At 42.7% G+C, this 24,678-nt stretch overlaps 1 protein-coding gene across 1 annotated transcript in view; it reads left to right on the top strand.

Annotated features, from left to right (window-relative positions):
* The first annotated feature begins 8,696 nt into the window (after window positions 1-8,696).
* The window catches only part of nlk2 (nemo-like kinase, type 2), an 83,045-nt gene continuing 67,063 nt past the window's right edge, over window positions 8,697-24,678 (top strand). The window contains exon 1 of the mRNA XM_060887806.1: window positions 8,697-10,523. Coding sequence (XP_060743789.1) covers window positions 10,051-10,523 — 473 coding nt within the window. The 5' untranslated portion in view covers window positions 8,697-10,050. The remainder of the gene's footprint in view (window positions 10,524-24,678) is intronic.

Genomic DNA, 24,678 nt, shown 5'->3' on the forward strand with positions numbered 1-24,678 from the left:
CATCTCTGGAAAATTGTCCCTAGTGTGTGATTGCGTGAGTGAATGAGAGTGTGTGTGTGCCCTGCGATGGGTTGGCACTCCGTCCAGGGTGTATCCTGCCTTGATGCCCGATGATGCCTGAGATAGGCACAGGCTCCCCGTGACCCGAGGTAGTTCGGATAAGCGGTAGAAAACGAGCGAGTGAGTGAGAATAATACAGTTTTGCTAACATTTGCTGCTGATCAATAAACACAAGGCATGAGACTGAATTGAACTTGGAATTAAAGAAGAGTTTTTTTTTGTGGTAAAAACAGAGGTGTGCTGTTTGCTCAGAATAATATTTACTGGTGTTAAGTGTTAAATCCGAGCGCTCGGTGCTCACGCGTAGCTGCAGCTCACAGCACGTCCTCAGTGCATGAAGCAGTGCGTTCATTATTGCGCTTAAAGAACAGTGTTATTTTTGTAACATCATCATCATCTTTTCCTGTCTTTGCTTTGGGTTATTTAAAGATTAGCACACAGCAGTGTTTCTACTTCTTTATAATCACTAAGCTTAACAGACACAAAATGTGTTTGGTTTGGATTAAAGCCTTCAAAAAATAAATAAAACCTAAATAAAAAAATCACCTCCTTACTTTTAATCAGACAGATTTTACAAGAAGAAAAATCAATAACTGTTTTTCATGTTTCTGAGGTGTTTTTTGACTCTTTACTACAGTTACTGACTCTGGATTCTGAATAAAACACCATGCGGCGTTTAGTGACCATTTTGTAGGACGTTATAAAGGGTCGTTTCTTCACCAGCTTCTCTTTTATGGGACAAAACACAAACAAATTCATCACGTTATTGAGAAAGTTACAGCATTTCTTGGCGCCTTTGTATAAATGTCTCTTTATATAAAACTCTTCATTCTGATTGGTCTGAATGTTGATTAGATTTCTATAACAGCAAATCTGACAAAGCAAATGACAGAAATATGTTATTATAAAGTGATGCTTCTATAGTAAGAGCTCGCTGACAGGACCACAGAAGCTCACTATGAAGAAGGGTGTAATCATTAATGGTTTCTCTAACGAGATGTCATTTGGAAGGAGTCTCCAGTGCCAGAGGTAAAGCTGTAACTTAGCTGTAGCTGTAACTTTAGCTCAAATCTCATATGACTCGGCTCGAGTCAGACTTAAGTCGCAAGTTTGAGACTTGAGACTTGCTTGACAAATATTAAAAAAAGACTCGACTTGACTTTGACTTGACATTCATGACTTGAGACTTGACTCGGACTTGAGTTAAAAGATTCAGAGATGGGGGATTCGACTTGACTCGAGTCAGACTGAAGTCGCAAGTTTGAGACTTGAGACTTGCTTGACAAATATTAAAAAAAGACTCGACTTTGACTTGACATTCATGACTTGAGACTTGACTCGGACTTGAGTTAAACGATTTAGAAATGGGGGACTCGACTTGACTCGAGTCAGACTTAAGTCGCAAGTTTGAGACTTGAGACTTGCTTGACAAATATTAAAAAAAGACTCGACTTGACTCGAGTCAGACTTAAGTCGCAAGTTTGAGACTTGAGACTTGCTTGACAAATATTAAAAAAAGACTCGACTTGACTTTGACTTGACATTCATGACTTGAGACTTGACTCGAACTTGAGTTAAACGATTCAGAGATGGGTGACTCGACTTGACTCGAGTCAGATTTAAGTCGCAAGTTTGAGACTTGAGACTTGCTTGACAAATATTAAAAAAAGACTCGACTTGACTTTGACTTGACATTCATGACTTAAGACTTACTTGTGACTTGAACATGTGTGACTTACTCCCACCTCTGTGAAATGAAACAAAAATGTAAGTCATCGGAAGGTTGTGAGTTTAAATCCCAGGTCCACCAAGCTGTCACTGCTGGGCTTCTGAGCAAAGAAAAAAAAATTATATAAAATGAATAAAAATGAATTAGATGAATTAGATGTATAAATGTATAAAATGAATTATTGTTTAAAAAAAATAATTATTTAAAAATTATTATGTAAAAAAAAAAATAAATGAATGTAAGTTGCTCTGGATAAGGACGCCTGCCAAATGCCATAAATGTAACTTTTCCAATGCAAGAGTTTCATATCTTTTTTTTAATGTGGTTTTTGATATTTTGTGCATGCTGATGCTTTTCAGCTCATTACAGCTGTAAAGAGTGAGTACTGTATGTGAGTTACTTCCTGTACATCGTTCCCAGCATGCGGAAAGTGGTAGCACCGTGATTAAAGGTGGGGTCTCCGATATTTGAGAAATGCTTCAGAAAACTGCGTTGGGCCACCAACAAAACAAAAATCAAAACAAACATGTAGCCAATGAGCAGAAAGGGGCGGGTCTTGTCAATATGGGCGGAGAGAGTTTTTAATGCGCATGTGTGCATGTGCACATATTCACAGATTGGAGTTTCCTGAGTCAATAACTCCTGAGCTAAACGCTGTTACTACACAAAACGCGGTTGTAGCTGCGTCTCTACATTACTACGATAGAAAAGAGGTGTTATTTGTGTAGTAACAGTGTTTAGCTCAGGAGTTATTGACTCAGGAAACTCCAATCTGTGAATATGTGCCAACTTCCTGCTCCTTCAGTTCTCTCCAGCGCTGGAAAGCTGATCCTATATTAACACGTCCTACTTCTTACCTTATCGTAAGTCTTTCTTTGCTTTCTTTCTTTGTTTTTATCCTCCATGTCAATGTTAAAACAGCTTTCTGCTAATGTCACACATGCGCACTGAACACTCTCTCTGCACATATTGACAAGACACGCCCCTTTCTGCTCATTGGCTACACGTTTGTTTTGTTTTTGTTTAGTTTGTCGTCCCGACTCAGTTTTCTGAAGCATTTCTCAAATATCAGAGACCCCACCTTTAAGTTGTTGGACTACTGATTGGAAGGTTGTGAGTTTGAACCCCAGGGCCACCAAGCTGGAGCTCCTCAGACTTCTGTGTGAAAACCTGAGCATATCAGAGGTTTCTGAAGTACTCAGATCAGCCCTTCTAATACAGAGCTCTTGACCTCTTTAATTCTGCTGCTTCCACACAATTGGCTGATCCGATAGGTCCTTTATCTTCATTATAATCTTCCACTAAATATTTTTCCCAGAATTCCACACATGATGATCTCTCACATGCAAAATAGTACGTAAGTGTATCCTGGTTCTTCACGGCACAGAATCGATCAGTGTGGAAAAACTCTTAAGATCACTACAGATTGTAGTTGAATTTTTGGTCATGAGGTCAGAGAGGGAAAAGTAATCACCCCCCCTTCTTCCTGTTAGCTGCAGGAGATGCGAGCGTGTCGCTTTCTTTAACCTCCGTGTCCAAATTAACTCTGGATGTGGGACACGTCACGCTCATCCATCAGAATTAGATCTGCACTTAAAAGAGGACAGCCTTATTTTAAACCACGGCCAGGGGATTCACCGCTTTGTTTTAATCAGGGTCGAGACTTAATGAGAAAACTACAGCAGTCACCTTTCCTGGAATTTTCCATGTTGGCTGGTTCACCTTGGATTAGATTCACACGGAGAAGCCAGGCTGCTGCTCGTGCGGGTTGAACGCAGTTTAGAGAAAAAAGAGAAGTGAAATTAAGTGTCAAATTTGAAGAAGAAAAAAACAAAAAAGAGGAAGAAGAAGAAGGTCTGGGAGCGTCTTTACCATCTCAGATGCTTAACGGATTTTAAACTGCCCTCTGAGGTGCTAAAGACTTTCTACTTCTGCACTATTGTGAGCATCCCGACAGGAAGCATTGCAGCCTGGTTTGGGAACAGACAATCTCTCTAGCGGATGGAGAGATCAGCTGAGCGTACAGTACCATCCACACCGAGCTCCATGACCTGAACTCTATATACAGCACGCAGTGCAGAACCGAGGCCTGTGAAGGATCTCAGCCTACCCATCAAAGGACTCTTTCATGAAGATTTCCGACATTCAGAGAGAAGATGCCGACTCCATGTGGTCTTTGAAGACAACCTCCTCATCAATACACAATTATCAGACTGTATCTGACTGTAGAAAGGACATTATTCATAATAACACTCTCCGGTGTTTATAACAGGTTATAATCACATCCTCAGTGTCACCTAAATGAGGATGAGGTTCACTTTTGAGTCTGGTTCCTCTCAAGGTTTCTTCCTCTTCAATCTAAGGGAGTTTTTCCTCCCCACAGTCACCTCAGTCACCTCAGACTTGTTTATTAGGGATAAATACAAACAATACAAACAAAATATAAGTCTAATATTAATATGATTAATATTAATATTAATTAATGTACTATATTTCTTATGTTCTGTTCCATTGTTAAAAGAATTGAATGGAACTGATTTTTCTCTGTTGGGTTCAGAGAAGAGCTTCAGCACCTTGAAGGTGAACACAGAGAGAATGAGGAGGAGTTTCTTCCCTCAGGCTATTCAGGCCCACAACCTGCTGAACACCTAGAAGACCTAAAGCATAGACCGTCTCTGGACTTGTCTATCTATCTATCTATCTATCTATCTATCTATCTATCTATCTATCTATCTATCTATCTATCTGTCTGTCTGTCTGTCTGTCTGTCTGTCTGTCTGTCTGTCTGCCTGCTTGCCTGTCTATCTGTCTGTCTGTCTTTCTTACTGTCTGTCTGCCTGCCTGCCTGTCTGTCTGTCTGTCTGACTTTCTTACTGTCTGTCTCTGTCTGTCTGTCTATCTATCTATCTATCTATCTATCTATCTATCTATCTATTTATCTATCTATCTGTCTGTCTGTCTGTCTGTCTGTCTGTCTGTCTGCCTGCCTGTCTATCTGTCTGTCTGTCTGTCTGACTTTCTTACTGTCTGTCTGTCTGCCTGCCTGCCTGTCTGTCTGCCTGCCTGCCTGTCTGTCTGTCTATCTGTCTGTCTGTCTGACTTTCTATCTATCTATCTATCTATCTATCTATCTATCTATCTATCTATCTATCTATCTATCTATCTATCTATCTATCTCTCTATCTGTCTGTCTGTCTGTCTGTCTATCTGTCTGTCTATTTATCTATCTATTTATCTACTGTAGGATCAAGGACCTAGTAAAGGATCAAGTGCAGATAAATATGTACATACAACAAATAAATAAAGCTGTCAGTGAGTGTGTGTGTAAGGACATGTGAGAATGTACCAGTTATATAACCAACACGATATCTCTATCAGAATAATTATATACAGTACAGTATGTCTGTGCAAATGTGTGCATTATGTACACTGTATGTATGTACAACAGTGACTAAGATAATATACAGTGTACGTACAGATAATATACATAAATGGATGTAAACTAAAGTAGGCACTGAATTTACTGTTATATACATTTAGAAGATGTAAAGAAGATGTAACAGAGCATGCGGTGTGGAGCAGAACTGCAGCTGATTACAGACTGTGAAGTGAGACATCAGGGTCCTAGCGGTGTAGAGTGGAGTTCAGTTAGTTTATGGTTGTGGGTGAAAAACTGGCTCTGAACCTGTTGGATCTGGTACCTATGTGTGGTCCTGTATCTCGGCCTGGATGGAAGGTGTCAGGACTCTGCCTGGACTTTGGCCATGTGCCTTTTGTTTATGTTCGGTGTTCACGTGTCTGCTCCACCCTTGTCTTTTCCTCCCTGCCTCTGCACACCTGTCCCTCATGTTTATTGATTATTTGTATTATTTAGTTGAGCCGCGTTGCATTGTGCGGCGCGGAATCCTCTAGTGTCTTTTGTTGTCCAGTGTCTGCTGTTGTCTACGTCCTGTTTCCTGTTTTTTTAGTTAATAAATCCTGTTTCTGTTAAGATGTCCTGCATTTGAGTCCGTTTTTATCCCGCGTCCGTGACAGAAGGAGGTTGTGCGTGAGCTGATCTATCCGAAAATTACACAATCAAGTATCTCCACCAGGTTTAAAAGGTAGAACACGATGCTCCTGATGAACGAGTGTAAGAACGTGAGCGTGAGCCCTCTCCTTATTCCTCTTGTGTGTTGTATGCAGGTGCTGTGTCTACTGTATGTGAACGAGACATTGCTTTACTGCACATAATACCATTGGATCCTGGTAATCCTGATGATCGGCTTCCAGGACTGCCATTTCTTTTTTTCTGGGCCTGAGTGATTTCCATTGCGGATGAAAAAAAAAAAGGAAATCTGTGAACTGTCCTGAAAAAAACCCCCACATTGCATTATTTTCCTACTTTATATATTACATTATATGTTATATTACACTATATTTTATACTTTGTATATTACAACAGGGGCACGGTGGCTTAGTGGTTAGCACGTTCGCCTCACACCTCCAGGGTTGGGGGTTCGATTCCCGCCTCCGCCTTGTGTGTGTGGAGTTTGCATGTTCTCCCCGTGCCTCGGGGGTTTCCTCCGGGTACTCCGGTTTCCTCCCCCGGTCCAAAGACATGCATGGTAGGTTGATTGGCATCTCTGGAAAATTGTCCGTGGTGTGTGAGTGTGTGAGTGAATGAGAGCGTGTGTGTGCCCTGTGATGGGTTGGCACTCTGTCCAGGGTGTATCCTGCCTTGATGCCCGATGACGCCTGAGATGGGTTGTGTTTCTTTTAGACAATTTTTTTTTATTTTTTAAGATTATGCATTGAGGTTTTAATTGCTAAAATGAGATCATCGTTGCGTGCACTGTAACTTTCTACACACATTTAGATTTAAAAGAAACCGTTTGAAATAAAAGAGCAGCCGTGACTTGCGTGTGTGATCAGATGTATACAACGAACAACAGAATATTTAAATAACTGAGGAAAACCTTCACTAACTTATAATGTCAAACTAAATGATTATTAGACTTCTGAAAACTAGACAGTAATGTTAAAATGTTCACCTGTACTGTATGTCATAAATAAGCCAAGTGGCCATCATTGTGAAAATCTACTTACAGTATGTCAGATTGGACTCTGGATGATTAGACAGGAGTGTTAAAGTCATGTAAAGTAATCGCGATATTGTTGTAGACCTTTTGTACAATGTGGTGTGTATTTATTATCATTATTATTTTTTTAACGCATAAACATGGCATTAAATTGTAACTTTTAAAAAAATGATTACCCCACGTACTGGTACCAGATGTACCAGTTGATGTATTGGTTATATGGCATCCAGAAATTGTATCAGCTCCGAACGTCTTCCGTGACATGATGATTTTGGACCTCCACTGAGATGAGGCCGACTCTGTGAGGATCCTGAGACATCTAGAGATCTACCAGTTCCATTTAGACTCCATTTAGACTTGATACTAAAGAGGAGATGCAACTCCATTTTGTCTTTGAGGACAACAATCTCCTCATCAATACACATTTATCAGACTGTATATTGATAATCACCCAAATGAGGATAAGGTTCCCCTTTGAGTCTGGTTCCTCTCAAGGTTCCTTTACCATCTAAGGGAGTTTTTCCTCCCCACAGTCACCCGAGTCACCTCAGACTTTCTCATTGGCGATAAATACACTCACTTTCACTCACTCACTCATTTTCTACCGCTTATCTGAACTACCTCTGGTCACGGGGAGCCTGTGCCTATCTCAGGCGTCATCGGGCATCAAGGCAGGATACACCCTGGACGGAGTGCCAACCCATCACAGGGCACACAAACACACTCTAATTCACTCACGCACTCACACACACTACGCACTTTTTCCAGAGATGCCAATCAACCTACCATGCATGTCTTTGGACCGGGGGAGGAAACTGGAGTACCCGGAGGAAACCCCCGAGGCACGGGGAGAACATGCAAACTCCACACACACAAGGCGGAGGCGGGAATCGAACCCCCAACCCTGGAGGTGTGAGGCGAACGTGCTAACCACTAAGCCACCGTGACCCCCGCGATAAATACAAACGCGTTTAAATATATCTAATATTAATCTTTATATTATTCCTTACAATAACCTTTTGTTCTAGGTTTATGTTCTCGTAAAGCTGCTCTGAGACAACGTCAATAACACAAATAAATACATGCGAATTGGAATATATCGGATGTTGTGTTCACTTCATCCTCGTAACATCTCATGAGATCAGATGTGTACAGATGTTTCGGTCCAGCTGTTATCCAGCTGCACGGATGGTTAAATGAACTGCGTCATAATTTCACTCTCAAACATTTATGACGTAATAATGACGTATGACGTAAGTTTAGCACCTGCTCCACATTTCCAGGTTATTCGTGAAGCGCATTACAGGGTTTTAATTTATTTAGTTATTCATTCTTACAGCATGAACAAAACAAAACAATCAGGTCTATTTTTTTTTTTTGTATCCACAGACAAAGACAATAAAGTTACATGAATCATGATCACACAAACTTGGCCGCCCTTTAGCTTTTTACCCTCCACTCGTCAACGATTTGAAGAATAATTGGCCAGCGGATGGTGGCAATCATTTCAGGCCAGAAACGCGCTTCAGGTTCCGGCTGCCAATTGGTCGGTTTGCTTCGCCAAATCTCATCCGCGTGAAACTGACTCTCTCTCGACGCCATTTTGGCTCAAGGTTTCCGTGTCGCTTCAGAAGAAAAACGCTTCCGTTATTAGAGCCGCAATGGCGTCAGTTTCTCACTCACCGCTTCAACCCGTCTGCGTTTCTCTGCCAACGGATTGGTCAGCGTGCTCCAATGAACGCAGAACTCGCTCTGTGATTGGTCAGAGCTCCTTCAATCACAGGTGAGAGGGAGGCGTTGCGACGTCCTTGTGAGGCAGAATATCAAAAAGGTTGATTTGTTGAGTCGGAGTGCACTTACTGAGACCCTGTAGCTTAGGATGATGAACCTGTAGGAAGCGCACGAGTGTAGGGAACACGCTGGGAGTAAGGGACCGGAGTGTGTGTCTGTGTGTATATCTATAGGTCCTGGCAGCACCATCCGGGGAGAGGGTGAGCCGAGGAGGACACTGACTGCTTGTTTGGTCACTGCCAGCAACACTGGATGGCTTTTTCCTCTTTTACTCGAGAATTTCTTGGATATTTTTCCAAATCGGATTTATGATTTGCGCGCTTGGATACAATAGTGGAAGCAAACACGCACACACACGCACGCACGCAGGCGCGCGCACACACACGCACACACACACACAGAGGAATCGATGGGGAAAATAAGTTGACTGCTGCCTTGGGGAAAATTTGTTGTTTTTTCCTCCTTCTAGGAAAAGGATCGCTGTCATTTGTGCTCGCCACCATGGGGGGTTTGGATACATAGTGGCTTTGGCACTTGTGATATTTTGTTATTGTTTCTTTTCTTGAGCGCGAGCAACAATTTCGGAGTGCCAGCTATCCTGCGCGCGAGAAAATACTATTCAAAGAAATATACATCCGTGTGTACACATCCACACACGCATAGGTGACTCTTTTGGCATATATGGAGGGAATTTGGTCGACTTTCCAGCCGTGCGTAAAATAACTTCCTCCTGCAAACCCCGCATGCAGTCCCGGCTGTGGACGCGGCCTCGGTGCATGGATCAGCCGACATGGCATGTAGTGAGATCTAAAAGATGAATGCAGCATTTCCCACGCTGACACACATCCGTCGGTTTCCCCCTTTCACACTGCAGGAGAGGGAAATAAACCCGAGGGTGGAGCAGATGCGAGGCCAGGTGCTTCCCACCTCCACCATGCGGGAGATCTAAGGCCGCGCACTGGATCATCCACCACGGGGGGAGCGGGAGTTTTTTTTTTCCATCGCATCAAACATTATTTTGTTTTAATTTTATTTTTTATTTAGTTTAGCCTTCTTTTTTTTTTGTTGTTGTCGTTGTCCATTTCTAGTAGGGATCCTTTTGAATGCTTGGTATGGTTCTTGCAAGGTAAAGAGAGAGAGGGAGAGAGAGAGAGAGAGAGATCTTCTTAGAAGTAGGTCAGATCTTGCAAGAGAAAGCTGGCCAAAATGGGAGTGACTCTATCACTCATGCTGATATGACATCTTGCTTAGTTTTCTAAATTTGCCTCTATCCAAGTCCACTGGATTCATGACCGCTTGACCCCCCCGGGCTGCTTCTTCTCTCATCATCTTGGCCTGTGAGGTTTCTCCTGAAGATCTTGTTTTCTTGCAGGCTCTCCCAGAGTGCGTATGGCTCTTTGCGGGACCACAGCTGCTAACGCGGCCAAAATGATGGCGGCGTACAGTGGAGGCGCTTCGGCGGTGGCGGCGGCAGCCCACCATCCACACCACCACCACCAGCTGGCTCATCTGCCTCCTCCTCACCAGATCCATCACCAGCACCACCACCATGCCGGACAGCACCATCTCCAACAGCAGCAGCAGCATCCCGCTCCAGGTTCGGCCGCCGCCGTCCATCCTGTACAGCAGCAACACGCATCCGCTGCCGTCATGCTCAACCCGAGTCAGCAGCAGCAGCAGCAACCATACTTTCCGTCACCTGCTCCCGGACAGGCTCCTGGTCCTGCTGCGGCTGCGGCACCCGCTCAGGTGCAGGCTGCAGCCATCAAGGCGCACCACCACCACCATCAACACCATCTACAGCAGCAGCTGGACATCGAGCCCGATCGGCCTATCGGATACGGGGCATTTGGCGTGGTCTGGTAAGTCGTGAGCTGTTTTAATCTCAATGCTGTTTGGATTGGTGTTGCCTTCTGGTTCTGAGATAAAACGATGTGATTGCTAATGGTTGAAGTGAACAGATCTTGGAACACAAGTTCTGTTTGTCACATCCACAAAGCAAAGCAGGACTCTTACCAAGAGTATACCAAGGTTTGTTGGGTACAGTCTTGGAGACCTGATGCCCTGCAGAGTTTCAAGCTTGACACACCGTGTCCTGCAATCAGGATCTGGATCAGGTTCTGTCCTCTGGATCTGGATCAGATGTTTAATGATATTCAGTATGGAAACTATGAAACATTTGCAAGGCAATGAGCCTCCCAGACTGGACCAACGATACCTTAAAAGTACTGTGTTGTGGACTTTACAGTGGGCATCAGCTTCACTTATATTCTACTAAGTTTGGTTCACCGCAATCAGTTACACCTGCTCCAACCAGCCAAGACCCAGAGAGCACCTTATCCACCTGAGTGCTTGTCGCAGATTGAGGGGTTATTATGCTAGGCAGAAATATAGATCCCCAGAAATGAAGTTGGTGACCAGTTGAAGTTGGTGAACTCCAGCAGCCAAGTGTACCAGCAAGTTCTATCAGGACCTAGTTGGCAACTGTATTAGAGTTTATAATCTCAGTGTGGGTTTTAAGATCTAACTTTAAAACAGTCACCTACCTCCTTTTGTCTGTGAAAATTTCTCTAGATCTCCAAGTAAAGAAACCTGAATGAACTTTAGAGAACCCATGGTTCTGGAGAACTGTAGCTCAGCAGAGTGTACTGGTCACTAACTGCCCCTTTAATCAGCCAACATCAGCTCTAACCAGTCTGTGTTTTCTCAGGTGGATAAGGTCCATTTTTTGGGGGGACTTTAAATTGAAACACTTGGTGTGGTCTAGAGCTTGAGACCATGAGGAGGAAGGCTTGGTGGATTAGTGAAACCGGACTTGGGGCTTGTTTGTGGCCACATGTGACCTTGTGCGATGTACATTTACATTCCATTTGCGTCTGTTTATTTGGCAGACGCTTTTATCCAAAGTGATTTTATAATGGAGATCGGACACAATCCAAGCATACACACAAGCGATAGACAAAAGCAATAAACCTTTATCTAAGGGCATTAACAATTAGTGCCTTTAATATTCCAGTGATGTTTGAACCTGGAACTTACCTACTTGGACAATCCTTTAGCACGTCTATGGGACAAGCTGTAATGTGTTCCTCTTAACCGGAATGTCTCATAGCCGGAAACCTTATTGATGGCTAAAATTGTAGCTAAAAAAATCGTAACGGCAATGTAGTTAAGTGCGTTACTTCAGACGCAAATGCAGAAAACAACTAAGTGTTGTCGTTCTCGTCTTCAAAGATGTTATTTCAAGGAAATGTGTTTGTGGCCTCAACAAAAAGTTAGCTTTTTGCCAGCCAACGTTAAACTATGAGCTGGGGTGTTGTTTTGTTACATCACACACACACAAGAATTCAAGTGGGGTTTGTGCATGCGAGTGTGTGTGTGTGTGTGTGTGTGTGTGTGTTTGTTTTCTCAACATTTTGCTGCTGTTGTTCTCAGGTTTTTCTGTGAGGTGACTTGTGATAGCAGGAGAGTAACAGGAGAACTTGTAGCTTATTTTGCTAATAAAAATATTTGCTTTGTGACAGACTTTTGTTGTCGAATGGGGGAAAAAACATGACTGCTAGACCCATGAGTCTCAAAGTGGGATCTGCAAGTCTGGGGTTTGTTTTGAAGTCGTTTTTATTTATTTATTTTTATCATAATTGTAAAAGCTGAAGTGACTAGCCATTTCAAGTTAGTCTAAAACTCTGCTTAAAAAAAGTCTAATTAATGTTAACTGGACTCCTGTTAATATAAAACCTAGCGTTTCAAATCTCCGTCTGGCTGAGTGGAAAGTTTAGAAATAAAAAAGCTCGACGACGTACATGTTTACCCTTTCATCCTTCAGATTAAATCGGTTTCACCATTATGAAGAGGGTCCTTGGATATTTTGGGCTACTCTGGAAAAGGTCTCCGTGTACAAAAGTTTGAGGTACGGCCGCTAAAGTATCTATTAGCTTTCGTTAGTCTTTGTGATTATGAGGAATAATCACATGATGTCTGGTGACTGTCTCCATCCAAGCTTCAATAAGCAACAGAAAGGGAGTTGGTGACAAGGCGGGGTATCTGTACCAGCTCTAACAGGAACAGAGGAGAGCGGTTTGGCCTAGATCGGCCTTTCCGAGGGAGCAACGGCGTATTTAGGAGAAACGATTTTGCCACTTTCTGTTTTGTGTGCTTTGAGGTCAGGTTTCACTTTAGGTGCAGACGCACAGATGAACTGCGCAGCAAACTCGACTAAACCGGACACAGCGAGAGGGGTTTTTGTTTGCAAGATCAAAGCTGCTTGTTTGCTAGCCGCAAATCAGTTGATATGTCATTTCCAGGAGGAAGGGGTGGTGAGGTTTGATGAAATATCCTTTAGAATCTACATCCTCTTGCAGGATTATGAAACTTTTTCAAGACGTGTGGAGTCGATTGATGGAAATCGAGCTTTTCAGAAAACAGCAGCGCTTTCAGAGAGAAAATGTTGGACTGTAGTAATGTTGTGGTGGCGGTTTTTGATGATTTTTATTTTTTTATTTGCCGTTTTCTATGTGCATGCTTCAGCTCATCTGTTAATTAGCAAGTCAGTCAGGTGTGCTACCACGGGGAAAACGGCGTGCAACGACGCGGCACTCGGAAAAACGCCTCTCTGGCGCTAGCGAGGAGTCTTAATTGCTTAGAAGGCATGATGATGCAAGGCTGTTTTTCAGGTGGTTGAATTATACAACAATTTGCTCAGTTTATTCACGTTGCTTACATTAATAATGAATACCGAACAACAGATAATGCCACCTAGATGCCACACCCCTTGCTGTTCTTCATCCCGCGCCATCTCGCATGCTCTCAACTCGTAGTGCCGACACAAGAACCTTATAAATGGCACGCACTTGGTTAAAAATAGCCAATTGACGTACGCTATAAAAATGAAGCCACGGTAGCTCCGGCTCTGACTCAGCTCCCATGAGTCAGCGAGGCCCAAAAAGCCAGCGCCTGTGTGAACCGTGTTATCACAAATCCAGAGTGCCATCAATCTGAAAATAAAACCTGGGTCTTTTGGACTCATCCGTAAGGGAAGGCATGTAGTGATGAACGCACTGATCTTCTGTTTCTTTTTCTGTCACCCTGCTTGCCTTTGCCACTGGAATCTTCCCCTGACCTTTCCTCAGAATTGCTTCCTGCTGCTCATTGTCCGCCTTTTATCGCCCCTGTTCTCTGCCGGGGTATTTTTAGCTATCCTCCAGAGATCCGCTCTGAAGAGCTGGATCCATTCAGGGCTTCCTCCACAGGTTTTAGATTTTTTTTTTAGGAACAGGAGCGGCTTCGTTCAGCCTGCAAGCTGCTACAGAGCCCAAGGAAAGCTGTGTTAGTTATTACAGTATATATGTTTTGGATTTTAAGGAAAATGTAAAAATCAATCGGAGAGAGTAAGAACAATAAAACTTTTTTTTTGTTTTTTTTTTCTGTGTTATTAAGTAGTCTATAGTCCACAACATGGAGGTTTCACTGACGGTGCTTTCACACCTGTGTATCTGAGTCACTGCAAAAATCGATTCGTTTAATGAAACGCTTTCAAAGTACACTCATGAGCCAAAAAGGAGAATGTAGGACTGGAAAACTCTTCTTTCCTTCTTCAGACAAAAATGCAGTAAAAATCACCACAGCATTTCATTCTTTTAATTCTACTCAATAGTTTACTTAATAGTTTTTTTAATCACATCCAGGGTTTATTTTTCCTTATGTAGGTTTGTCCAAATATCCAGGACATGTTGCATTCCTGCAGCTCTACAGCTCTACCCTTTGGCTCAGTTTAGGAGTCGACTCTTATTCGATTCTGATTCGAATTGGTTTCACGCTGCTATAGTGTTTAATTAGAATCTGTTGTTCACCTGCATAATCTGCAGCGTTCGATGACATGGCAAAACTCATAGGGCCTTTTAACAACCGGTCACTTCGTGTGTTTTCTCTGATCCGATAGCTCTCTGATTTGTTAAAACTGTTCCGTTTACATTAGGCCACATAAATGCGTCTCGGCGAATCGGATATCGATCCGATCTTTCTACTCCCGCCCAAAATGTAAATATATTTTACCTCATTTCCGGGGTATTTGAAATGGAACAGCTGGAGGCAGCAGCGCATTTTAAGACCCAACGAGACACCTGGGTGAAAGATCACCTGCGAGTGACGTACTTCCGTTTGGGAGGAGTATAGCACTGACGTATGTGGCTTGAACAACCACATTCATTTACACCTGTCCAGTTTCATCTGAAACGCATCCCAGACCACCTCCTGAAGGGGTTTGTACCATCGGATTTATATCCGTTTCAAAAATGTTTCGGAGGGCATTTAGACCTGGTCTTTTTACCATCGGATAGCTATCAGATCACAGAAAACGCATGAAGTGACCAGGTGTAAAAAAAAAAAAAAACACCTGGTGTTTTAAAGCCCAATAGAATGAAACGAAAAAAATAGCATATTACCATGTTTGGATACGAATATATATCAATTATAAATTTGATTACAATGGAAGCAATTATATATTTCATTGTAAATCTGTTTGCATAATTGTATTCAAATTGATGTCTACTAAATGATTTTTTTGGCTGTATTGTTTAGAATAAATTCTCTAAAATATAAAAAATAAATTTCTTGTAAAATGGGTGTGTATGATTTTATATACAATTACAAGTATATATTTATATTCTACATTAGAATTAGTTTTTTTTTTTTTTCTTTAAGGTTTAATAAAACATTTCATTCAGACTCAAATTTTGACACAAATCCCCTGATACCTGTGCTTGGATCTTAAGTAGGGCTGGGCGATAAAACGATAACGATATGTATCGCGATAGACACGTGATCGATATCAATAAAAATTGTGTTCGATAAAACGTTCAGTATTTTTTATACTTCGTCGAAAGTAAACAGAGTTTGCAAAGCAAGTTTGGTTGCATTAAGAAAGGCACTCGCTCTCTGGTAACCTAGCAACGTAGGGAGTGACACGCTAACAGCCAATCATGTAACAGTATCTTTTTTGGTTGCGCCATATCGTCGTCTATTATGCAAGACCGTTTCTCCATGTTTATATTTAACACTTTGCACTATTTTATTACACTTTATTAAGCATTTATTACACTTTCTCTCATTTTGCACCTTAAAAGTTGAGATAATTGTTAAGTGTTCATTGTGACTTTAGACTTATGTTTACATTATAATTATTTGAGTTTTCCTGCTTGTTGACATTTCTGTCTTAATAACTGAGGGGATTATGATCAGAGGAAGGTTAAGTTTAAAATAAAAATGTTTAAATGTAATATATTTTTCTCCTGGTCCTTATTTTAAATGGGTCATAAAAAATATCAATAATTATCGATATCGACCGATATGAAACACTGATATCGTGATACAGTTTTCAGCCGTATCGCCCAGCCCTAATCTTAAGTGACCTCACACCACACTTTTCTAGAACAATGTCGGTATTTCTCGTCACATCACGCAGCTCTACACCAGAGTTCCTTTCAGTTGGTCTAAGCGCTGCCTGTGTGAACCGGAATTATATTTAGCCTTTCACTAAAAGCACGAGGAGGTCGGGGATTTCCGGTTTCAGTCTCCAACAGTTAGTTGTGCTGGTTCTTTATATACCTGATGCTTTTTGACACGAGTCCTTGAATATCTATCTTCAGTCTCTGCACTTAACAGTCTCTGCAGCAGAGCTACGGAGGGAAAGTAACCGAGTGTAAAAGGAGAATTAAAGCGAGGTTGTGCCGTGTGTAATTTGCTGAGCGTGGGTTTTAGAGAGCGGCAATAAAAGTGTAGCGAGCGCTCTCTGATGCGTGCAGCTGCGAAAGGTTGAGTAAATTGGCTTCGGCCCCGCTTCTGAGAGCACGTGTGTCATGTGTTGGCTTTGCGTGTTTGGTCCAGATGGAACAGGGCTTTCCAAATTAAAATTTAATTCCCTGCTGTAAACCACTTGATTTGCACGTTTAATGTCTGTTTATAACCCCGCAGGTTTTGCATACACGTCTCCACACGCAGCCGTTTGCAGCGCGCTTTATTTAACGTCGAGTCGATACGCGTCGTTTGCGTACGACCGACTTCGTCACTTCACGGGTTGTCGGTTTGCAACCTCCTGAAAGGAATTTAAATGGCCGAGCGTTCGTGCTGCGTTGAAGTAGACAGGAAACGAAGCGACACCCAGCTCCTTAAACAAAGCGTAAGGAAATGCATCATTTCACATATAATATCACAAAGGAGTTCCAAACCCCGACACCATGGAAGTGAGTCTGCGTTTACTGGGAATCCTGAATCATCTGCGAGCTGGGATCAAGTTTCTGAGTGAGATTTGACCCCATTAGATCAACAGAAGGAGGAGGAACATTTTGTTTTTTTCTCACGTGGCGACTGTTCTAGCGAGTGTTTCATTTGCACTTCTTCTATAAATACTCTGCCATTTATAGACTTTGCTCAAGGAAGTGTTTGAATTCAGAATCATCCAGCGCTTAAAATAGCCTGCTATGGATTTTCCGGTCTGTCTTCTGGAAAAAAAAACCTCTATGATGAATTTCAAGCTTCTTGTTAGAGAAACATGCTACATGTGAAATTGTCTTTCCTGTTAAACATTTCAGTTAAATTAATTTAGCATCAACAGAAACTTTAAGAGAAAGCAATTTGCCTGATTGACAGCTGTGACGGGAAACTAGCATCATGCTAAACCGTGTTTGTTTATGCTTACGGGACGTTCTACTGTAGCTTAGCTAGCGGGTTGAATTTGTTAGTAAATGCTAGTTAGAGGGGCAGAACAAGGAGGTTAGCAATGACAGCATTCTAATGTAATTCATAATGTCAGTGGAATTTCACTAAACAGAAGTTCACGTTTTTCTGCAGTTAAAGCAGATTTGCGTAATGAAGTGCACTCGCTTTTGTTTAACCGGTTCTTTCATTTTGTACCGGTAGCTGATTGGCTAACAGCTAATAGTGTAGCAGCTACATGAAGAGAAGTAAATGTTTTATCTTAAATGAAGATCTTAATATTTATTATATTCTGTTTAGGAGGTTTCACAGACCACAGAGGGGGAAAAAAAAACCTTCCTGTTTATTGTAATTTCTTTTAACTTGTTTTTTCTTTCTTTCTTTTTTTTGTTTGTCTTTTACATTTTCATAGGTGTATCTTTCTATACATTTTTCTTTTTCTTTTTGGTTATTTATTTTGTTTAATAAATTTACTCCTCGTGTTTGTCTGTGTGTGTGTTTCTGTCTGTGTGTGTGTTTCTGTCTGTGTGTGTGTTTCTGTCTGTGTGTGTGTTTCTGTCTGTGTGTGTGTTTCTGTCTGTGTGTGTGTTTCTGTCTGTGTGTGTGTTTCTGTCTGTGTGTGTTTCTGTCTGTGTGTGTTTCTGTCTGTGTGTGTTTCTGTCTGTGTGTGTTTCTGTCTGTGTGTGTTTCTGTCTGTGTGTGTTTCTGTCTGTGTGTGTTTCTGTCTGTGTGTGTTTCTGTCTGTGTGTGTTTCTGTCTGTGTTTCTGTCTGTGTCTGTGTGTGTGTGTGTCTGTGTGTGTGTGTGTCTGTGTGTGTGTGTGTGTCTGTGTGTGTGTTTGTGTCTGTGTGTGTGTGTGTCTGTGTGTGTGTTTGTGTCTGTGTGTGTGTGTGTGTGCGCACATTTAACTCTCCTTCACACGATATACAGAGACAGGATGTAAATCTGCACCATAGCGTCTTGTTGCACTTCTGAGTTCTGAAGCTCCTGAGCTGGTGAAACATGCGCACACACACACACACACACACACACACACACACACACACACACACACACACACACACACGAGGAGAAAGAGGTTATGTTGTGTGTTCTCTCTGTTGCGTGCTGTTATTTTCTTTATTTTCCTTTAAAGCGGTAACCGCAAAAGAAGCCTGTGAGTGTGTGAGGGAGGGAGGGAGGGAGGGAGGGAGGGAGGGAGACCTAATTGTCTCTGTCCCCCTCAGGCTCCTCTCCACCTCGTCATCGTTTACTCTTTCTTGCTTTCGTTCTTCTGGTTCTTTTTACTTTTCCTGTTGACATTTTTTCTGTTTTTGTTTTTTATATCGTTTACTTTTGTTGCTTTTATTTCCTCAGTTTTAATTTGCTTATAAAAAAATATTTGATTTTTTTGTTCTTACTTTTTGTTTTATCTTCACTTTTTAGTTTGTTTCTTTATTACGTTTTGCTTTATTCAATACCCCCCACCCCCCACCCCCAGGCCTCGTCTTCTTCTTTTCCTCCCCGATCTCTGCTGCGTCGACTCTAGAAGCGCTCCATCATCTACTTGCTGTAGCTTCCACTCCCTGTTCTCTCTCTTTTTTTCTCTCTCTCTCCTTTTCTCAGTTTTCCTCTTGTTCAGCGTCGCTCTTTTATATTATTTGGCTTCAGCGCTCTGAGCTCATAAAGGCTCCGAGTTGCTTTCAGCTTCGTCTCATCTTTCTTTCAGATTTAATCACGATCGAGAACCTGTAATGGTGTGGAACTGTTTAGACAACGTGTGTGTGGATGTGTGTACATGCATGTGTGCGTGTGTGTCCGCACTTACTCTTTCTTTTTCTTTCTTTCACTTTCCTTCTTTCCTTCCATTTTTCTTTCCCTCCCGGATTGTTTTTCTGAAATCCTCTATTAATGACTGTCTTCTCATATTAAATTTTTTTTTTTTTCCATTTCTTTCTCTTTCTCTCTCTCTCTGTGTGTGTCTCTCTCTCTCTCTCTTTCTCTCGCTCTCTCTCTCTGTGTGTGTGTGTGTGTCTCTCTCTCTCTCGCTCTCTCTCTCTGTGTGTGTGTGTGTCTCTCTCTCTCTTTCTCTTGCTCTGTGTGTGTCTTTCTTTCTCTCTCTCTCTCTCTCTCTCTCTCTCTGTCTGTTTCTCTCTCTCTCTCTCTCTCTCTCTCTCTCTCTCTCTCTCTCTCTGTCTGTGTCTCTCTCTCTCTCTCTCTCTCTCTCTCTCTCTCTCTCTCTCTCTCTCTCTCTCTCTGTCACACACACGCTCGCTCGCTCGCTCGCTCGCGCTCTCTCTCTCTCTCTCTCTCTCTCTCTCTCTCTCTCTCTCTCTCTCTCTCTCTCTCTCTCTCTCTCTCTCTCTCTCTGTGTGTGTGTCTGTCTGTGTGTGTGTGTGTGTGTGTGTGTGTGTGTGTGTGTTAATTAAAAAGCCTTGTGCTAGCGGGGGAACTTTACCATTTAGATGCCTGACACTTGCAACATTCCTCATGCTTATTTTAACTGTCTCATTAAACGTCATTCTTCATACAGAGTGTCATTTATCAGCAGCTCAGTGTTCAGCAGCAGTTCAGTTGTTCAGCAGCAGTTCAGTTGTTCAGCAGCAGTTCAGTTGTTCAGCAGCAGCTCAGTTGTTCAGCAGCAGCTCAGTTGTTCAGCAGCAGTTCAGTTGTTCAGCAGCAGCTCAGTTGTTCAGCAGCAGCTCAGTTGTTCAGCAGCAGCTCAGTTGTTCAGCAGCAGCTCAGTTGTTCAGCAGCAGCTCAGTGTTCAGCAGTGAGTGTGGTGGTGTGAGTGTATTTCACACACACACACACAGTGTATGTGACCAGCTGATATATGGCGGTGTACAACAGCGTGCATATGCATTTATACGACCGTTTTGAACACGCACGAATACGTTTGTGTAAATTTATTTATTTATTTATTTTTTACAGTCACATTTGTGGCTCTTTAACACCGAATTTTTATTTATTATTTTTTTTTACCCCAAACGTTCAGAAAAGTTGTAGAAAAAATGATAAAGCTATAAATGTGAGTGCTAAAATAAATAATAAATAAAACATGAAAGCTAAAAGCAGAAAGTCGTGAGCTTCTGATCACCTCGGTGTGTTGAGTTAATGTTCAGTTAATCATCAGTTGAGGTTATTAACCTTCTTCTGTGTCTCCGTCATAACGAGACGTTTAAGGTGTACAGAGGCAGGTCTGTCAGCTCCCATGGTGCTTTGCAGCTGCTCAGTGGGACTGGAGTAACGTGATTAATCAGCTCCTTATAATCACACTGAAGTGTGGCTCTGGTTAAAGTGTTTCCACGCCGCTGTTTCAGACAAGCAGCGTGATTTTATTTATATATTTCCAGCCGTGTGGAAGCTGCACTTCACTCTGTTCCTCTGAATGTGTGCTGTGATTAGATGCGTGTGCACACTGAGAGAAATCAGAGCAACTTCCTCGCTTTTCTCTCTGAGTGCTGACCTGTCTGTCTCTCCTGACCTGTCTGTCTCTCTGTTCTGACAGACCTATCTGTCTCTCTCTCTGTCTCTCTGTTCTGACAGACCTATCTGTCTCTCTCTCTCTGTCTCTCTGTTCTGACAGACCTGTCTGTCTCTCTCTCTGTCTCTGTTCTGACAGACCTGTCTGTCTCTCTCTCTCTCTCTGTTCTGACAGACCTGTCTGTCTCTCTCTCTCTGTTCTGACAGACCTGTCTGTCTCTCTCTCTCTGTCTCTCTGTTCTGACAGACCTGTCTGTCTGTCTCTCTCTCTCTGTTCTGACAGACCTGTCTGTCTCTCTCTCTGTTCTGACAGACCTGTCTGTCTCTCTCTCTGTTCTGACAGACCTGTCTGTCTCTCTCTCTGTTCTGACAGACCTGTCTGTCTCTCTCTCTGTTCTGACAGACCTGTCTGTGTCTCTCTCTCTGTCTCTATGTTCTGACAGACCTGTCTGTGTCTCTCTCTCTGTCTCTCTGTTCTGACAGACCTGTCTGTGTCTCTCTCTCTGTCTCTCTGTTCTGACAGACCTGTCTGTCTCTCTCTCTGTCTCTCTGTTCTGACAGACCTGTCTGTCTCTCTCTCTGTCTCTCTGTTCTGACAGACCTGTCTGTCTCTCTCTCTGTCTCTCTGTTCTGACAGACCTGTCTGTGTCTCTCTCTGTCTCTCTGTTCTGACAGACCTGTCTGTGTCTCTCTCTGTCTCTATGTTCTGACAGACCTGTCTCTCTCTCTCTGTCTCTATGTTCTGACAGACCTGTCTCTCTCTCTCTCTGTCTCTCTGTTCTGACAGACCTGTCTGTCTCTCTCTCTGTCTCTCTGTTCTGACAGACCTGTCTCTCTCTCTCTCTCTTCTGACAGACCTGTCTCTCTCTCTCTCTTCTGACAGACCTGTCTCTCTCTCTCTCTTCTGACAGACCTGTCTGTCTCTCTCTCTCTCTTCTGACAGACCTGTCTGTCTCTCTCTCTCTCTTCTGACAGACCTGTCTGTCTCTCTCTCTCTCTTCTGACAGACCTGTCTGTCTCTCTCTCTCTCACTCTCTCTTCTGACAGACCTGTCTCTCTCTCTCTCACTCTCTCTGTTTTGACAGACCTGTCTCTCTCTCTCTCTCTCTCTCTCTCTCTCTTCTGACAGACCTGTCTCTGTCTCTCTCTCTTCTGACAGACCTGTCTCTGTCTCTCTCTCTTCTGACAGACCTGTCTCTCTCTCTCTCTGTCTCTCTCTCTTTCTTCTGACAGACCTGTCTGTCTCTCTCTCTCTCTCTTCTGACAGGTCTCTCTCTCTCACTCTCTCTTCTGACAGACCTGTCTGTCTCTCTCTCTTCTGACAGACCTGTCTGTCTCTCACTTTTCAATCAATCCCATTTTCTCACTTTCACCTTATTGATTTTGTTGTTTTTAGTTTTTATAATTTTCCTTTCATTTCTCTTTTCCTCTTTCTGTCATTTACACGCTCTCCGTTTTTCTTTCTTTTTATAATGGAGTGTGAGCTCAGTCACGTCAGCACGCTGCAGGTTGCAGTGTATCATGAAGGGAAACGTGTCCTGATTTGCGGCTGCCTCTGAAGCTGTAAGGCGTCTAACGTCTTCACACGGAGCCGTAGTTCAGCAGATTTGGATGTAGTAACCATCCTGCTTATTTTAACAATGGAATTTGAATATGTCTGACTCTATATCAGGTTTGTTTGCCACCCATTCAAAGTAGAAATGAAGAGTTCGCCCTAAGCCAAGCCAGTCCTGTTTGTGTTCCTTTCAGAGATGCCAGCTGCGGCCGCTCCCTCAACCCACACCGGGGTTACACACGTTTAACGTCCTTCTGAGCTCCCAGAGCTAAACGCACAGCTTTGTGTCACGGCCACACTCACCAACATGACTAAATATTTATTTATTTTGGGCCAAATAATAAATATATAATTAGTATACATACAAAAAATGATTAATTACAAAATGGTTTTAAAAAAATAACGAATATTTTTCTAAAGTATTAAGGTCTAATATCACACACAATGCATCAATACAGTTTTTTTTGGTCATCTGCATTAAATATATTTTAATGACCCGAATTTAGTTTTTTTGATGTCACTGTGACTCGACTGTAGTGACCATTTGGGTTTTACTACGTGAACAAAACTCACTAAAGCTGTCACTAAACACCTCCTAGCAGTCTGTCTCTCTCTCTGAGCTGTCTCTCTCCTTTGGTCTGTCTCTCTCTCTGAGCTGTCTCTCTCTCTGAGCTGTCTCTCTCCTTTGGTCTGTCTCTCTCTCTGAGCTGTCTCTCTCCTTTGGTCTGTCTCTCTCTCTGAGCTGTCTCTCTCCTTTGGTCTGTCTCTCTCTCTGAGCTCTCTCTCTCTGAGCTGTCTCTCTCCTTTGGTCTGTCTCTCTCTCTGAGCTGTCTCTCTCTCTGAGCTGTCTCTCTCCTTTGGTCTGTCTCTCTCTCTGAGCTGTCTCTCTCCTTTGGTCTGTCTCTCTCTCTGAGCTGTCTTTCTCCTTTGGTCTATCTCTTTCTGAGCTGTCTCTCTCCTTTGGTCTGTCTCTCTGAGCTGTCTCTCTCCTTTGGTCTGTCTCTCTGAGCTGTCTTTCTCCTTTGGTCTGTCTCTCTCTCTCTGAGCTGTCTTTCTCCTTTGGTCTGTCTCTCTCTCTCTGAGCTGTCTTTCTCCTTTGGTCTGTCTCTCTCTCTCTGAGCTGTCTTTCTCCTTTGGTCTGTCTTTCTCCTTTGGTCTGTCTCTCTCTGAGCTGTCTCTCTCCTTTGGTCTGTCTCTCTCTCTGAGCTGTCTCTCTCCTTTGGTCTATCTCTTTCTGAGCTGTCTCTCTCCTTTGGTCTGTCTCTCTCTCTCTGAGCTGTCTTTCTCCTTTGGTCTGTCTCTCTCTCTCTGAGCTGTCTTTCTCCTTTGGTCTGTCTCTCTCTCTCTGAGCTGTCTTTCTCCTTTGGTCTGTCTCTCTCTCTGAGCTGTCTTTCTCCTTTGGTCTGTCTCTCTCTCTGAGCTGTCTCTCTCCTTTGGTCTGTCTCTCTCTGAGCTGTCACTCCTTAATGCTGTCTCTCTCCTCTGAGCTGTCTCTCTCCTTAATGCTGTCTCTCTCCTCTGCCCTGTCTCTCTTTGAGCTGTCTCTCTCCTCTACCATGTCTCTCTTTTGAGCTGTCTCTCTCCTCTGCCCTGTCTCTCTTTGAGCTGTCTCTCTCCTCTACCATGTCTCTCTTTTGAGCTGTCTCTCTCCTCTACCATGTCTCTCTTTTGAGCTGTCTCTCTCCTCTACCATGTCTCTCTTTGAGCTGTCTCTCTCCTCTGCCCTGTCTCTCTTTGAGCTGTCTCTCTCCTCTACCATGTCTCTCTTTGAGCTGTCTCTCTCCTCTACCATGTCTCTCTTTGAGCTGTCTCTCTCCTCTGTCCTGTCTCTCTTTGAGCTGTCTCTCTCCTCTACCATGTCTCTCTTTGAGCTGTCTCTCTCCTCTGCCCTGTCTCTCTTTGTCTAAAAAATAAAAAATGATCTAATGATTTATGGCAGTATTTTAAAGATGGAAAATCTCAAATCAAGAAGAAAAAAGTTGACACAAATTAGTTGTACGTTTGTTTCTTCAGTCCAAGTTTCAAGTTTTTGAAAATATTTAGAAAATTTATGGTAGAATTTCTATGAAATGTAGCAAAGTGATGTTAATAATGTCTTAGTCGAAGGTGTTCTGGTGTGTTTAATCTCAGGTAAATTAGAATTTATATAAATTATGTCAAAACATAAAGCGAGAGCTCACTACAAAAGGCGAGAGGCTGTGGAGTCGGGGGAGGGGAACGGGGAAGGGGCGGAGCTTGCAGGAAATAACATCTTGTGCTAGTGAGTAGATAAACGCTGCCAATGGAAGT

The sequence above is a fragment of the Tachysurus vachellii genome, chromosome 15, assembly GCF_030014155.1.
Source record: "Tachysurus vachellii isolate PV-2020 chromosome 15, HZAU_Pvac_v1, whole genome shotgun sequence".
Lineage (NCBI taxonomy): Eukaryota > Metazoa > Chordata > Actinopteri > Siluriformes > Bagridae > Tachysurus > Tachysurus vachellii.